General features: G+C 45.6%; 1 protein-coding gene across 2 annotated transcripts; it reads left to right on the forward strand.

The window, feature by feature from the left end:
* The first annotated feature begins 407 nt into the window (after nt 1-407).
* On the forward strand, nt 408-3,906 carry LOC119335618 (disease resistance protein RPM1-like). Of its 2 annotated transcripts, none has more exons than XR_005161936.1 (2): nt 408-3,349; nt 3,472-3,550. XR_005161936.1 is itself a non-coding variant. In XM_037607729.1 (2 exons), exons 1-2 carry the CDS (start codon nt 469-471, stop codon nt 3,537-3,539), a joined length of 2,823 nt encoding a protein of 940 aa, XP_037463626.1. In that variant the 5' UTR covers nt 408-468; the 3' UTR covers nt 3,540-3,906. The 2 variants fall into 2 exon arrangements, 1 of the variants encoding a protein (XP_037463626.1); XM_037607729.1 differs by having other exon boundaries at nt 408-3,223; nt 3,472-3,906.
* Nucleotides 3,907-15,607: the final 11,701 nt, after the last annotated feature.

Below are 15,607 nucleotides of genomic sequence, written 5' to 3' on the forward strand. Positions count from 1 at the left end.
ATGGGGAAACTTCATCAGTAAAAGCCACACCATAATGGAACACTCGAGCATGCGGCTAATTCATGCATGATCGTGCAGCTCCCTCTTCTGACATGCTTCACATGACACGTAGAAGTACAGTACAACCTATGTCTCGATATCTTAGTAGCTTAGCCGCTATTGTTAGTGTCAGATGCAATCATGTTTTGTGCTCATCTGTTGTTACTCTGGCAAAACAGGCTGCCGAGAAGATAAATTCACTAGCAGTTCATCCATCCTACACATGATTGTCACATGGAGAATTCCAGGAACAGGTAACTGTGGCTGGCCTTTGCAGTGACCTGTGATGCTTATCCCTGCAGCCATACGATGTCATGACTGATTCTGTCATTTCAATTTACTCCAAATGATTGCAGATCTGCATTTACATGAAGCTTCTTCAATGATGTCGTGCTAGTCTGCTGTGCTAACATTTTGAGGGGATCACACATGGCAGACACCCTATTTCTTGTTCTCAGAAAAATTGCTCTCTCCCTCGGAGGAGCGGCGTCAGAGAAGCTGAGCACAGAGGTAGTGGAGGCAGCATCGGTTCTGACGGATTTCGAGCATGGCATGAAACAGATCGAGGGCGAGTTCATGATTCTGCAGGCATTTATTGGCCAGGTTAGCGCACAGAATGTTGGTGACAAGACATTTGATGCCTGGCTGGACCAAGTTAGAGATGTTGCCCATCAGGTAGAAGATATCATTGACGAGTATACTTTCCTCACTTCGCAAGCTGCTGGCATAGACGGATTCTTCAAGAGGAAATTCCATCAGGCTAAGAGCTTTGCAGCATGGCGGAACCTGTCAAGCCAGATTGATCAAGTAGAAACTCGAATTCAGCGGCTCACTACAATGAAAGATCGTTATGGAATTTCTGTAGGAGAACCGGGCAGGAGTAGCACACTACAATATGCCAGGCAGCTCTCTCTATCAGATTCTTCTTATCTATCTGATGATACTGAGTTAGTGGGCAATGCCAGTGAAATAAGTATGTTGACACAATGGCTACTCACAGAGCGACAAGACCGATTGATCATGTCCATCCTTGGCATGGGAGGTCTAGGAAAAACAACCATAGCAAGCAGTATCTACAAAAATCAACAGATTATCAGAATGTTTGACTGTCATGTGTGGGTGACTTTATCTCAGAATTATCTAGTTGAAGACCTACTGAGGCAAATCATGAAGCAACTGATGGACCAAAGAGCCTACATGGCCAGTGGTATCGAGACTATGAGTCGTGTAAGACTAATTGAGGAACTTCAGAGCTACCTACAGGACAAGAAATATATGATTGTCTTGGATGATGTATGGGATAGAGATGACTGGTTATTTTTGAAGCGTGCACTTGTAATAAATAATCATGGAAGTAGAGTGCTAGTGACAACTCGCAAAAAGGATGTTGCTTCCTTAGCAAATGACGGATTTGTTGTGGAGCTTAAAGTTCTTCCTTATGCTGAAGCATGGGACCTATTCTGTCAAAAGGCATTCCGTAGATTAGAAGACAAAATATGTCCACTAAATCTGAGGCCTTGGGCAGATAAAATTGTGAAGAAGTGCCAAGGACTTCCACTGGCTATCGTCGCAGTTGGGAGCCTTTTGTCGTACCGAGAACTAGAGGAGCAAGAGTGGAGTTCTCTCCACAACCAACTTAGCTGGCAACTAGCTAACAATCCAGAGCTCAGTTGGATTATGAGTGTTCTGAATCTCAGCTTGAATGATCTCCCAAGTCATTTAAAGAATTGCTTCCTATACTGCAGCCTTTTCCCTGAAGACTACAAGGTTAAAAGAAGATGGATCTGCAGGCTTTGGGTCGCAGAAGGTCTTGTTGAGGAAAGAGGTGCCGGGACAACAATGGAGGAAGTTGCTGAGTGTTACCTAAAGGAGCTCACTCGTCGTTCTCTTCTTGAAGTTGCAGAAAGGAATGTTCATGGAAGAGCTAGCTCATTTCAAATGCATGACCTTGTGCGCGATGCATGTCTGATTGTTGCAAACAGAGAGAAGTTTGCTGTCGTATACGGTGACCCTGGTATAACCCAGGTTAACTCTGAAGTCCGCCGCTTGTTTGTTCAGAAGCATGCTCGGTCTCTAAAGGTTGCTGCAGCGTCACGGATCCGATCTTTAATCTTATTTGACACACAAGTTGCATCCTCTTGGATATATGACATTTCATCAAATTTCAGACTGATCCGTGTCCTGTGTCTAAGGTTTGCTAACATTCATCAAGTGCCGGCTGTTGTCCCAGACTTGCTTAATTTGCACTATTTGGATTTAGCTCACACAAAGGTTAAGCATATACCAGCATCGCTCGGTAAACTTACGAACCTACAAGTTTTGGACCTGCGGTTCACCTACGTGGAGCAGCTGCCATGGGAAATAACAAACCTTACTAAATTGAGGCATCTGTATGTATACATGCTCCGTGATGTTCAAGAAAGGATATTTGACTGCTTTTCTGCTACAAATATCCCTGGCAATATTAGCCGTCTAAAGAATCTGCAAAGCTTACAATCTGTTTCGGCCAATAAAGACCTACTTACGCAGCTCGGTGAGTTGACACTGATGAGAAGTTTCGCTATAATGAAAATGCGTCAAAACTACATTGCAGAGTTATGGGACTCCTTGGCCAGGATGCCTAGCCTCAGTAGGTTGGTTATTTTTGCAAACAGCAAGGATGAGGTTCTTAATCTGATAAAGATAAAGCCCTTGCGAAATCTGAAGTTTTTTTGGTTGAGAGGGAGGTTGTATGAGGGAGTGCTCCCGCAGATGTTTGCAAGTTTTGAGAAGCTCGCTGCGTTGAAACTTGATTGTTCTTGTCTGAAGAAAGATCCTATTAACTCCTTTGCTCACACGCTGAATCTAGTGTATCTGAATCTTTGCAGAACTTATGATGGGGAACAATTAACATTTCGTGCAGGATGGTTTCCCAAGCTCAGTTCTCTTGCATTAGTTGACATGGAACGTTTAAATTCGATTGAGATTGAGGAAGGCACAATGAAGGTTCTACATACTTTGGAGATTGTTGGTCTAAAGAGTCTGAAGATAGTGCCTCGAGGCATCAAGCACATTAAGACACTACAGAAGATGGTTCTAACAGATATGCGAAAGGAGTTCATGGATAGGCTGCATGCGGATGACAGTGACATTGTTGAGCATATACCTGACATCCAGAGTTTTGACTCCTTCGATTCTGAAGCTGGTAATCTCCATATGTACACTGTGAATACCTTGAGCAAACCGTGGTTATGGTCAGTTTAGTTTTTCACAAATAGTACATGTTAGGAAATCTCAAGCCCCCCCACAAAAAAATTTCTCAAACCAGCTTGTAAGAAAGTACTCCCAAACACCATGCCCTTATTTTTTCCTAAATCTCCTTTGACTTGCTGGTTAAAAAATATCTCTTCTGACTCACTGTAAATGTGTAACTTGTATTGATTGACCTTGCAGTTAAGAAGATGGTTCTTCTGCCACATCTTGCAAAGAAGTATGGCACAGGCTGGTGGGAGCTTTGTTAAGATATCTAGATACTTATGTTGGTTAGGGTTCTACCCGCCTCTGACATGTAGATAAACTTGGAGTGCAATTTGTATGATAGTCCCTCCGTCCCAAAATAAGTGTCTCAGCTTTAGTACAACTTTTTACTAAAATTAGTGCAAAGTTGTGACACTTATTTTGAGACAGAGGGAGTATGATTGTAACAACCTTAACCGTGCATTGTAAGTATACGTGGACTCCTACGGTTGGTAGATACGCTTCCCAACATTTTCATAAGCTGCAGGCAGGAGATATATCGGGCTGTTTAGATTATTGCTCCGAGACGCGCTGCCAAAATATTGGTCGTTGACCCAGACGTGGTGCTCATTTGGATGGAGGCCAAATAATTGGTGCGCCCACCCCTCCGTAGCAGCTCATAGTTCTTGCGCAGGGCGATCATTTGCCCCACTGCATGGAGGGGGGAAGCATGTGTGCTCTAATTGAAGATTTCTGTTGTAGCAAAAGTTTTTCTTTTTGTGGTGAGTGTTGTAGCAAAATTTTAATCTCTTTTTTTTTTGCGGGTGAGCAAAATTTTAATCTCTTTACAACCACTGTAGATTACTGATGCAAATGGCTCTACATTCCACCCTGCATAGATCTGAAATGGCCCCTTCATTTTTCCTACTGTATCCAGCAAGCTTTATTGTTTTGAAGAAAACATATTTACTGCTCCTTTTCTAAGCCATCCGAGAATTTAGAAATTTTTATTTCTTATCTTGACCAAGTTACACATTGTAGAAAACTGTTACACCGAGTTTGCAAAAAAAAAAATGCATCAGTTTTGGCTTTGCGTTAATGTACAGTTGCTTGGTTGCACATTTCTAAAACTGAAGTTGCACATAATTTTGGAAATATCTAACTATTCAGTTTATGATGCATAAAGAATCAGCGGTCTTACAACTGTTAAGCCATTGGAGCCCACCACTGTCGCTACACAAGCTGCAATACTCAAGGTACATTATTATCAAGTGTGGGCACAGTTACAGATACTACAGCAGAACAATCGTGCATCAGAGGGTCGTTGTTTAGTTTGTACTATTGTACAATGGGGATCGCAAGTGGTGCGTTGGTTTTCACCTCCGTTTCCTCGCTGCTTGGTTGCGTCTGGCGCGGCTTGGAGCATCGTATAGCGTTTTTCGGCAAGGCCCGCGCTATCTCTCATGCTTCCCTTCGCCTCTACCCCCGCCTGGGCTGGAGCAAGCGCGTCGGTGTTCCTTTCTTCAGATCAAGTTTTTAATCCGAGCCGCAGAATGAAAAGAGACATCGCTATCCACGCATGCAAGCTTGATGTACTGTTCGATCTATCTACTATATTTATTTATTCCCTACAAAAGAACGAGAGGGGGCAGATCCAAACAATCACGCCCATTCATCATCAATATCTAATGGCCCATAATCCTTTTGTGTTTGACGTTGCAAACCACGCATCAAGCCACTGCAATCCATCTATCGCTAATCTGCCCCGCCGTTCAAAAAAGAAAAAAAAAACGCTGCCTCCACGACCGCACAACATCTCGCCCCCTCCTCCTCCTCTTCACAACGGACGCCACAGCACGGGCGGGGGCCTCCGCACGCCGATCCTCCCGCATCGTTCGCCGCCCCGCCGTTCCTCCCGCAGCTGTTCACCGCGGGAGCCGTCGCACCGTTCGCCGCCCCGCCGTTCCTCCCGCAGCCGTTCACCGCGGGAGCCGCCGCACCCTTCGCCGCCCACCCGTTCCTCCCGCTCCGTTTGCCGCGGAGGCTGCCGCGCCCTTCGCCGTCTCGTCGCATGGTGGTCGGAGGGGTGAGATGATTGGCTCTGGTGGGTTCGGGCATGTCTACCTCGGGAAGAATCTGGACACTGGCGAGCCCTCGCAGTAAAGCAGGTGCTGGCTTGTGCGATTTGGTGATCTGGTTTGCACTTTCTGCAGACTTGAAGTCATTCGTTACACTAACTCTCTCTCCTTTGTTTGATTTTTTTGTTCCAGCTTTGATTGGAAGCACCAACACGACGGGAGAAAGCCCAAGTGAGTACTACTTACCCAACTGATCTGGTTACAAATTTAGTTGTTGAGATTTTTCTTCATATGAGGTGATTTGTGGCTTATGTTTCTACAATTAGGCGCATATAAGATAACTCAAGGAAGAAGTGCAGCTCATCAAGAACCTTTTGCACCCCAATACTGCAGTGAGTAGATGAAATACTACTGATTACATATCAGATTAGGTGCACTGTATATATCTGTCAGCGATCAAGATGGGCGCCAAGTCGAGGTTCAAACCAATGTTCGGCCCAAGAGGTAGCCTCGCGTGCCCGCTCGGCTAGCTGGGCCTGAATGGGCCTACACCACTCACATACATATACCCAGGACGACAACGAGGATAGGTGGCGGCTGGCAAACGACTAGTTTGTAATCTGGTAGATGGCGTGAGCCAGTAGTTCTTCCTCCTCTCCCTCTCGATCCCCTTCCTTGTTAACACAATTCGGCCATGGTGAATGAAATTCGGGATTGATACCTCACAATCTGGCATCAGAGCCATTCCTCCCCACCACCCTGGACCTTCCCGTCCACCGGCGTCACACCAGGCTCGCCGACTGCCGCCGCGCTGAAGCCATGGAAAAAATTTCCCCCGAGACCAAGGCGATCTACAAGCTGCTGAGGGCGGGTTTCGACACCGCCTTCTTCAAGAGCTCGGCGGAGCGCAGCCAGGAGATGGTCTCGGCCCTCGCCAAGCTCGACAGCAAGCTGGACCAGCTCTCCGGCCGGATCGAGGACGTCAAGCTCTCCATCGGAGTCGACCTCGACGAGCTCCGTGGCGAGATTGGGGTGGACCGCGTCAACGCGCCCTGCCCGACTGCGCCGTCGTCACCACGCGAGCCGCCTGCGTCCACCAAGGGCATGTCGATCCACAGTGGATCAGGAGGATCTGAAGGATTCTGCACCGAGAGCGACCTCCGAGCGCCAGCCCAACGATACGTACAACCACCGGCTCGAGGTATGCCTTTAGATCAGAGCACCACCAGACAGATCATCCAGGCTCCAGAAATTTTTCGTCCGCATCAGGCTGAAATTATGGGGTACAACCCTAGAATTGAACTTCCGCGATTTGATGGCTCGAATCCCAAGCTATGGCAAACCGATGCGAGGATTACTTCAGGTTCTGAAACAGGCCACAACAGCAGTGGATTTCATTTGCGTCAGCTTAGTTTGAGGACACTGCAGCGCGCTAGCTCGAATCAGTTCAGCGTTGTGCCCTGCAAGTCAAGTGGGCTGAATTTTGTGCCCTGCTGCAATCCAGGTTTGGCAGGAATAAACACCAGAATCTCTTGAGGCAGATGTTCAAAATTCATCAATCAGGTTCAGTAGAAGATTATGTGGAACGTTTCTCTGAACTGTATGACCAACTCACAGTGTATGAAGCACAGCCGAACTGAAGGAAATATGCCCTAGAGGCAATAATAAAGTTATTATTTATTTCCTTATATCATGATAAATGTTTATTATTCATGCTAGAATTGTATTAACCAGAAACATAATACATGTGTGAATACATAGACAAACATAGTGTCACTAGTATGCCTCTACTTGACTAGCTCGTGAATCAAAGATGGTTAAGTTTCCTAGCCATGGACAAAAGAGTTGTCATTTGATTAACGGGATCACATCATTAGGAGAATGATGTGATTGACATGACCCATTCCGTTAGCCTAGCACTTGATCGTTTAGTATGTTGCTATTGCTTTCTTCATGACTTATACATGTTCCTTTAACTATGAGATTATGCAACTCCCGTTTACCGGAGGAACACTTTGGGTGCTACCAAACGTCACAACGTAACTGGGTGATTATAAAGGAGTACTACAGGTGTCTCCAAAGGTAGATGTTGGGTTGGCGTATTTTGAGATTAGGTTTTGTCACTCCGATTGTCGGAGAGGTATCTCTGGGCCCTCTCGGTAATGCACATCACTATAAGCCTTGCAAGCAATGTGACTAATGAGTTAGTTGCGGGATGATGCATTACGTAACAAGTAAAGAGACTTTCCGGTAACGAGATTGAACTAGGTATTGGATACCGATGATCGAATCTCGGGCAAGTAACATACCGATGACAAAGGGAACAACGTATGTTGTTATGCGGTTTGACCGATAAAGATCTTCGTAGAATATGTGGGAGCCAATATGAGCATCCAGGTTCCGCTATTGGTTATTGACCGAGAATCGTTCTAGGTCATGTCTACATTGTTCTCGAACCCGTAGGGTCCTCACGCTTAAGGTTTCGATGACAGTTATATTATGAGTTTATGAGTTTTGATGTACCGAAGAAGTTCGGAGTCCCGGATGAGATCGGACATGACGAGGAGTCTCGAAATGGTCGAGACTAAATATCGATATATTGGACGACTATATTCGGAGTTCGGAAAGGTTCCGAGTGATTCGGGTATTTTTCGGAGTACCGGAGAGTTACGGGAATTCGCCGGGGAGTATATGGGCCTTATTGGGCCATACGGGAATAGAGGAGAGGGGCCGAAAGGAAGGAGGCGTGCAGCCCCCCTCTAGTCCGAATTGGACAAGGGGTGCGGCCCCCTTTTCCTTCCTCCTCTCCCCCTCTTTCCCCCTTCTCCTACTCCAACAAGGAAGGAGGGAGTTCTACTCCCGGTGGGAGTAGGACTCCCCTTGGCGCGCCCCTACTAGGCCGGCCGCCCCCTCCCCTTGCTCCTTTATATACGGGGGCAGGGGGGCACCTCTAGACACAACAAAAATTGATCCCTTGGATCTCTTAGCCGTGTGCGGTGCCCCCCTCCACCATAATCCACCTCGATAATATTGTAGCGGTGCTTAGGCGAAGCCCTGCGTCGGTAGTACATCAAGATCGTCACCACGCCGTTGTGCTGACGAAACTCTCCCTCGACACTCGGCTGGATCGGAGTTCGAGGGACGTCATCGAGCTGAACGTGTGCTAGAACTCGGAGGTGCCGTAGTTTCGGTGCTTGATCGGTCGGGCCGTGAAGACGTACGACTACATCAACCGCGTTGTTCTAACGCTTCCGCTTACGGTCTACGAGGGTACGTGGACGAACACTCTCCCCTCTCGTTGCTATGCCATCACCATGATCTTGCGTGTGCGTAGGATTTTTTTTGAAATTACTACGTTCCCCAACACGAACATGGTACATTATGTGACAAGGTTTATGGAAGGATTGTCACCTTCAGTTCGTCTGCTTGTTGGCATTCAACAACCTGATGATCTGGATTCAGCTTACGCGTTAGCGCTACTATCAGAAGAATTAGGAGACAATGTTATGCAGCAACAATACAGTTCCTCAGGAAGCAGACGACTGCATGTGTCCACAGTGCCAAAACAGTCTGTCAGCAAAACTGCAGATGAGAGAAAAACTTCAGAGCAACCGCGTACAGATGACAGGTGGGCTGCTTTGCGAGCTTACAGGAAGTCCAAGGGCTTGTGTTTCATATGTGGAGAACATTGGGCACGTGAACATCGATGTAAACAGGAAGTGCAATTGCATGTAGTTCAAGAAATGCTGGATTATGTGCAAAGTATGCCTGCTGATTTCAGTGATACAGAGGAAACTGTTACTGAAGAAGTCAATGCTATCTGCATTTCAGCAGCAGCTATGAGAGATGTAACAGCCCAGCTACAACTACTATGAAACTAAGGTGCAACTGCAAGGCCATCTTTTGGTTTTTCTTGTGGATTCTGGAAGTACTCACTCCTTTGTGGATGGTACAGTAGCTGCCTCTTTTGCAGGAGTTTCCTCAATACCTGTCAGCATGGTTAATGTGGCCAATGGTAGCTTAGTTCCTTGTACTCAACAGTTGTAGAAAGGACATTGGACCTGCAATGGTCATGAATTTGTCAATGATTTCAGAGTGTTTCCCTTGGGTTCTTATGACGGGATCCTTGGTTTGGATTGGTTGGCTAGCCACAGTCCAATGCAAGTTGATTGGGCAGCCCATTGTCTCTCCTTCCAGGTACAAGACAATTTGGTTACACTGCTGGGCCAAGATGCAGTTCCTTAGTTGTTTGCTCTGGTTGAAGTCTCTGCTTTGCTAGCAACTGAAACAACAGGAACCACTGAATTACCTATAGAGATCAAACAACTGTTGGATCAATTTGCACCTGTATTTGCAACTCCAACTGGTCTGCCTCCAAGAAGAAAGTATGATCATACTATTCCCCTGGTTCCTGGAGCACAACCAGTAGCTGTTAGACCTTATAGAGTTGCACCCGCACTGAAAGATGAAATGGAAAAGCAAGTTCAGGAAATGCTTGCAGCTGGGATTATAAGACACAGTAACATTGCCTTTTCTTCTATGATTATGGTGCAAAAGAAGGACAAAACATGGAGACCAGTGTTTGACTACAGAAAGTTGAATGCTATTACAATCAAGAGTAAATATCCAATTCCTATTATTGATGAGTTGTTGGATGAGTTAGCTGGATCTTCTTGGTTTACTAAACTGGACCTCAGGTCTGGATATCACCAGATCAGACTAGCACCTGGAGAGGAACATAAAACTGCATTTCAAACTCATTTTGGTCACTTTGAGTTCCTGGTGATGTCCTTTGGATTGACTGGTGGCCCTAACACCTTCAATTTTGCTATGTCTGTCACCCTGTCTCCCTGCCTCAGAAAATATGCCATCAATTTCTTTGATGATATTCTTATATCCAGTGCTTCCTATGAATTGCATTTGCAACATCTGGCAGAAGTGTTGAAACTGTTATTGCAACATCAGTGGCATGTGAATCTCTCTAAATGCTCCTTTGCTCAAACTCAGATTGGATATTTAGGGCACATTATTAGTGCACAAGGGGTATCTACAGATCCAACAGAAATTGTAGCTATTCAGGAATGGCCAGTGCATGTGTCTGCAAAAGAAGTTAGGGGATTTCTAGGACTTGCTGGGTATTATAGGAAGTTTATCTCTCAATATGGGATGTTGAGCAAGGCTCTTACTAATCTTCTCAAGAAAGGGGTCCCTTTTCACTGGTTGAACAATGAACAACAAGATTTTGATCTGTTAAAGAAGGCCTTGGTTTCAGCCCCTGTACTAGCACTACCACTACTAGGGAAAACCCTAGTATTAGCGCGGGTTTTGAGGCTAGCAGCAGCGCGGGTGGCCGCGCTACTAATAAGGCGCTACAGCTAACTCATAGTAGTAGCGCGACCCTTACCTGCGCTACTACTGTTGACGATATCAACAACGCTTTTTATGAGCGCGCTACTATTACCTAGCTGTAGCGATTTCGCAGTCCCTCGCTACTGCTATATCTTTCATCATTTTCCCCGTACCCCTTTTCCCTTTCAGTTTCCCTTTCAGATACTAGATACTAGGTATTGCTGGTAGATATCAAATTCATAAATCATTACTGGGTAGTACTCCCTTCATTCCAAATTACTCGTCGTGGTTTTAGTTCAAACCACGATGAGTAATTTGGAACGAAGGGAGTATTAGATAACAATTTCATGCATAGTCAACATGCATCCTCAAGCAGTACAAGATCATATCAATGGTGATCATCATATGTAGTTCTAGATGATATCGACGACGATCATCATATGTAGTTCTAGATGATATAGCCACACACACATATGTAGTTCTAGATGATATAGCCACACACACATATGTAGTTCTAGATGATATCAAAGACAATCATCATCCTCAAGCCTGGGCGGTTGGTGTTCCTGATAGTAATTAGGATGGCATGTCCAACACGAAGATTCTTGCCATCGAGGAATTTCTTCCACCCAACCGAGTTTAAGTGTGTGCGACCGTCCGTGTCCACGCGGTAAGTACAGGTTGTGACGGAGCCCCTTGCAGTAAGCCGTAGTCCAGCTGAGCCTTCTTCATCAGGCTCGATACCATAACTCACAGATATGCTCTTTGCCAATTTCTGAATAAGAAAAACATATCAATTAATAAATAGCCTCGCAAATAAGTACATATGGATTATCTACACTATTAATAGTTTCCTTAGATTCTACACTAATAAGCATGTGATCGAACTCTACACTAAAACATATCATCGACTAGATTCCACACAACATACCATATCATTGGACTGTACACTAAGTAATTCATTGGATAATTTGCATTTGTAAGTATAACATACCATATCATGTCGATCAACCATGGTATTTGTCAAGCGGGTCACGAATGGCACCCCGACAAAGTCAGCACGTGGCGGAATTATGTCCCACAAGTTGGACACCTCCTCCTCACTCAGCCTTGTTCTTTGAGCTAGGATGGATTCATGAAGTGGGTCCTCATCATCTTCATCGAGTGGGTCCTCATTATCTTCATCATCTTCGTCATCTTCATCATCTTCCACCAGGTTGAGATAAATGACAGCCAGCTTGGGTCTTTCTGCTCGGAAGGAGAAGCTGATCAAATCACCCCCAGTAAGACGCATGCGAGCGATGAAACGGGCCCATCCATCTCCTCCAATCTGCGAAATATTGTGTCCTTTATCGACCTCCATAGTGTACGGCCCCCCAGGAGCCTCAAATGTCATAGTGTCTCCTGTCAGCTTGTTGAATTTCAACCTGACATTGCATGGGATGATCTGTGTAAAATAAGCAAAATGACACAATACAGTAATGCCAACACTAAAAATAAAATAGTTATTACATTTCATCTAATTTCTTACCGCCGCATGACGAAAACTCGGCTGGAAGTAGATGCCGAACAGCTTGCCAGTTGCAAGGCTGCTGGCGCATCTTGACTTGCACAATCGACATAGTGGTGGTGGTGGTGGCGCCATTTTTCCTAAAGCAATATGAGTAAAGGATTAACGATCCACTTCACAGGAAAGAAAAACAGCAAGGAGGAGGAGGTGACGGCGGCGCAGACGGAGGAGGGGCGACGGGGGTGGACCAACGCGGGGGATTAAAAGGGGATCTAGTGAGTGTGTGACTGTGTGAGTGGATCAGATAGAGGAGATGGGGGTGTGAGATGAATGGCTTAGCAGTAGCGCGCTATAGGGAAAGACGCTACTGCTAAGCTACCTAGCAGCAGCGCCTTTCACAATAAAGCGCTACTGCTATGTGTCAGCATGTAAGAATAGACTTTGTTCAATATATCAAAAATACATTGATCATCAACGATCTTTTTGTGTACAATCTGATTTGTCAATATGAGTCCTCACCGGTTTAGGAACAGGTGAAGACTCATATTGCAGCCACAAATTCTACACATAGAGTTCAATGAAGACCAAGTGCTTGTCAAAGTTTGAGAAGTAACATATTTAAGGTGGTAGAAACTCTCTTCACGGAGCGAGGTGGGACTAAATTTTTGTAGTAAACTTAGCAGTAGCGCTTATTGGAGAAATGCGCTGCTACTATGCTACATAGCAGTAGCGCCCGTCGTTATAACGCGTTGCTGCTATAACTAGCCTCGCGGCGGCCTCGTGGGAATCATAGCAGTAGCGCGTCTTTGAGCGGGCGCGCTACTGCTATATCTGTTTCAGCAGCGAGTTACTTTTTAGCACGCTACTGCTAATTAGCAGCAGCGCCTTATTTTAAAGCGCGCTGCTGATAAGATTCTGTGTATAGGCTTTTCCCTAGTAGTGTACCCAACTTCTCCAAGGTTTTCATATTGGAAACTGATGCTTGTGATGTGGGTATAGGAGTTGTCCTTATGCAGGAAGGACATCCAGTTGCTTATGTCAGTAAAGCTCTTGGCCCCAGGAACCAAACATTGTCAGTGTATGAAAAAGAATACCTAGCTATATTATTAGCAGTGGAACACTGGAGACAATATTTGCAGCTTGCTCCTTTTGTCATCAGAACTGACCAACGCAGCTTGGCTTGTCTTTCTGAACAGAGACTGCACACTAAGTGGTAACAGAAAGCACTGACAAAAATGTTGGGATTACAGTATACTATTGAGTATAAAAAGGGTGTTGACAATACTGCAGCAGATTCTTTGTCTAGGAGACCTCACAATCCTCAAGATGTGTTACCTGAACTGCAACATATTTCTTCAGTGCAACCTACTTGGCTTGAGAATATTAGTCAGAGTTATGCTGATGACACCTTTGCTTCTGACTTGCTGAAGAAGTTGTCAGTGGCCCCTGCATCTGACAACAAATTTTCCCTGAAAGCTGGCATCCTTCGACATGGAAAGTGTGTCTGGATTGGTAATGATCCTGTGTTGCATAACAAGGTGGTAGCTGCATTCCATGACAGTCCAGTGGGAGGGCACTCTGGGTTTCCTGTGACTTACAAGCGTGTGAAGCAACTATTCAAATGGAAAGGAATGCGAGGGTTTATCAAAACTTATGTCAAACAATGCTTGACATGTCAACAGGCCAAACCTGAGCGTATTCCTTATCCAGGTTTGCCAGCCTCTGCCAATACCAAACCTACCTTGGGAAATGGTTACAATTGATTTTGTGGAAGGACTTCCTACATCTGGCCACTACAACTACTTGATGATTATTATCGACAAGCTCTTCAAATATGGCCATTTTGTTCCTCTGCACCATCCTTACACAGCTGAAACAGTTGCTGAAGCATTTCTGAATTTAGTGTATAAGCTCCACGGTATGCCTCTGTCTATTGTCTCTGATTGAGACAAAATCTTTACTAGCAAATTTTGGACTAAATTATTTCAGAAGTCTGGAGTTATGTTACGTTTGAGTTCAGCCAGACATCCACAATCAGATGGACAAATAGAGTGTGTCAATCAGCAAGTTGAGTGTTTCTTACATTGTTTTGTTAGTGGTAATCCCTCACAATGGGCCAAGTGGATTCTCTTGTCCATGTCATTTTGGTATTGCAGTTGATGATACCATCCAATCCCCAGACTTACAGCAGTGGCTTTCAGAACGTCAAGTGGTCCTGGATTCAGTCAAACAACACTTGCTTCGCTCGCAGCAACACATGAAAAGTCAAGCTGACAAGCATCGCACGAATCGTGAATTTGTAGTTGGAGATCGTGTGTTTCTGAAGCTACAAATGTACCTTCAAGCTTCAGTGGCGCCGCGTGTAAATTATAAACTTGCATTCAAATTCTATGGCCCATTTTGTATCCTGGAACGTGTGGGAGCTGTGGCGTACAAACTCAAGCTGCCAGCAAGCAGTAATGTCCGTCCGGTGTTCCACGTATCACTGCTCAAGAGAGTACTGACGCCGGACTGCGAGGTATTGTCACAACTACCTTCTCCTGAAGATCAATTTTGGTGTCCTGAGCAGATCATGCAGCAACGAATTGTCCGTCATGGCTCAGACTCAGTCATCCAAGTGTTGGTCAAGTGGAGTGGTATGCCGGAGGACATGGCTACTTGGGAAGATAAGGTGACGCTGCAACAAAACTTCCCGAGAGCACCGGCTTGGGGGAAGCCGCTTCTAAGGGAGTGGTATGCCGGAGGACATGGCTACTTGGGAAGATAAGGCGCCAAGTCGAGGTTCAAACCAATGTTCGGCCCAAGAGGTACCCTCGCGTGCCTGCTCGGCTAGCTGGGCCTGAATGGGCCTAGACCACTCACATACATACCCAGGACGACAGCGAGGATAGGTGGCGGCTGGCAAACGGCTAGTTTGTAATCTGGTAGATGGCATGAGCCCGTAGTTCTTCCTCCTCTCCCTCTCGATCCCCTTCCTTGTAAACACAATTCAGCCATGGTGAATGAAATTTGGGATTGAGACCTCACAATATCTTGCTGGAGTTTGTTCCCGACCCATGGCACGCTGCCAGCCGGCTCTCACCACTCTGACTTCCGTGCCGCATCGGCAACTCCTCTACTATATCCTCCTCTACTAATTTTGTAGATGAATGGCCTACCATTTCAATCTGTGAAATATTGCTAAATTTTGTAAACTGTCAGAACATGGTACTTAAAACCAATGAAATCTTGTTGAATGTTTCAACCTATGGGATGGGGTAGTCAATTTTTCATCATTGATATGATGGCTACGAAAAAAGTCAACAGTTACATCTGCTTCCTCGGGTTGATGCTTCATGCTCAGCCAGTTTCCTTTCCCTTGAGTAGACTTGCCTCGGTCGGTTTGATCTTGTGCTGACAGACCCGTACACCACAT

The sequence above is a fragment of the Triticum dicoccoides genome, chromosome 7B, assembly GCF_002162155.2.
Source record: "Triticum dicoccoides isolate Atlit2015 ecotype Zavitan chromosome 7B, WEW_v2.0, whole genome shotgun sequence".
In the NCBI taxonomy this organism is placed as follows: domain Eukaryota; kingdom Viridiplantae; phylum Streptophyta; class Magnoliopsida; order Poales; family Poaceae; genus Triticum; species Triticum dicoccoides.

Coding starts and splice junctions, on each gene's coding strand:
- LOC119335618 (XM_037607729.1), top strand. CDS start 469: ATGGCAGACACCCTATTTCTTGTTCTCAGAAAAATTGCTCTCTCCCTC. Junction 3,224..3,471: donor CTCCTTCGATTCTGAAGCTG/GTAATCTCCATA, acceptor TTGACCTTGCAG/TTAAGAAGATGGTTCTTCTG.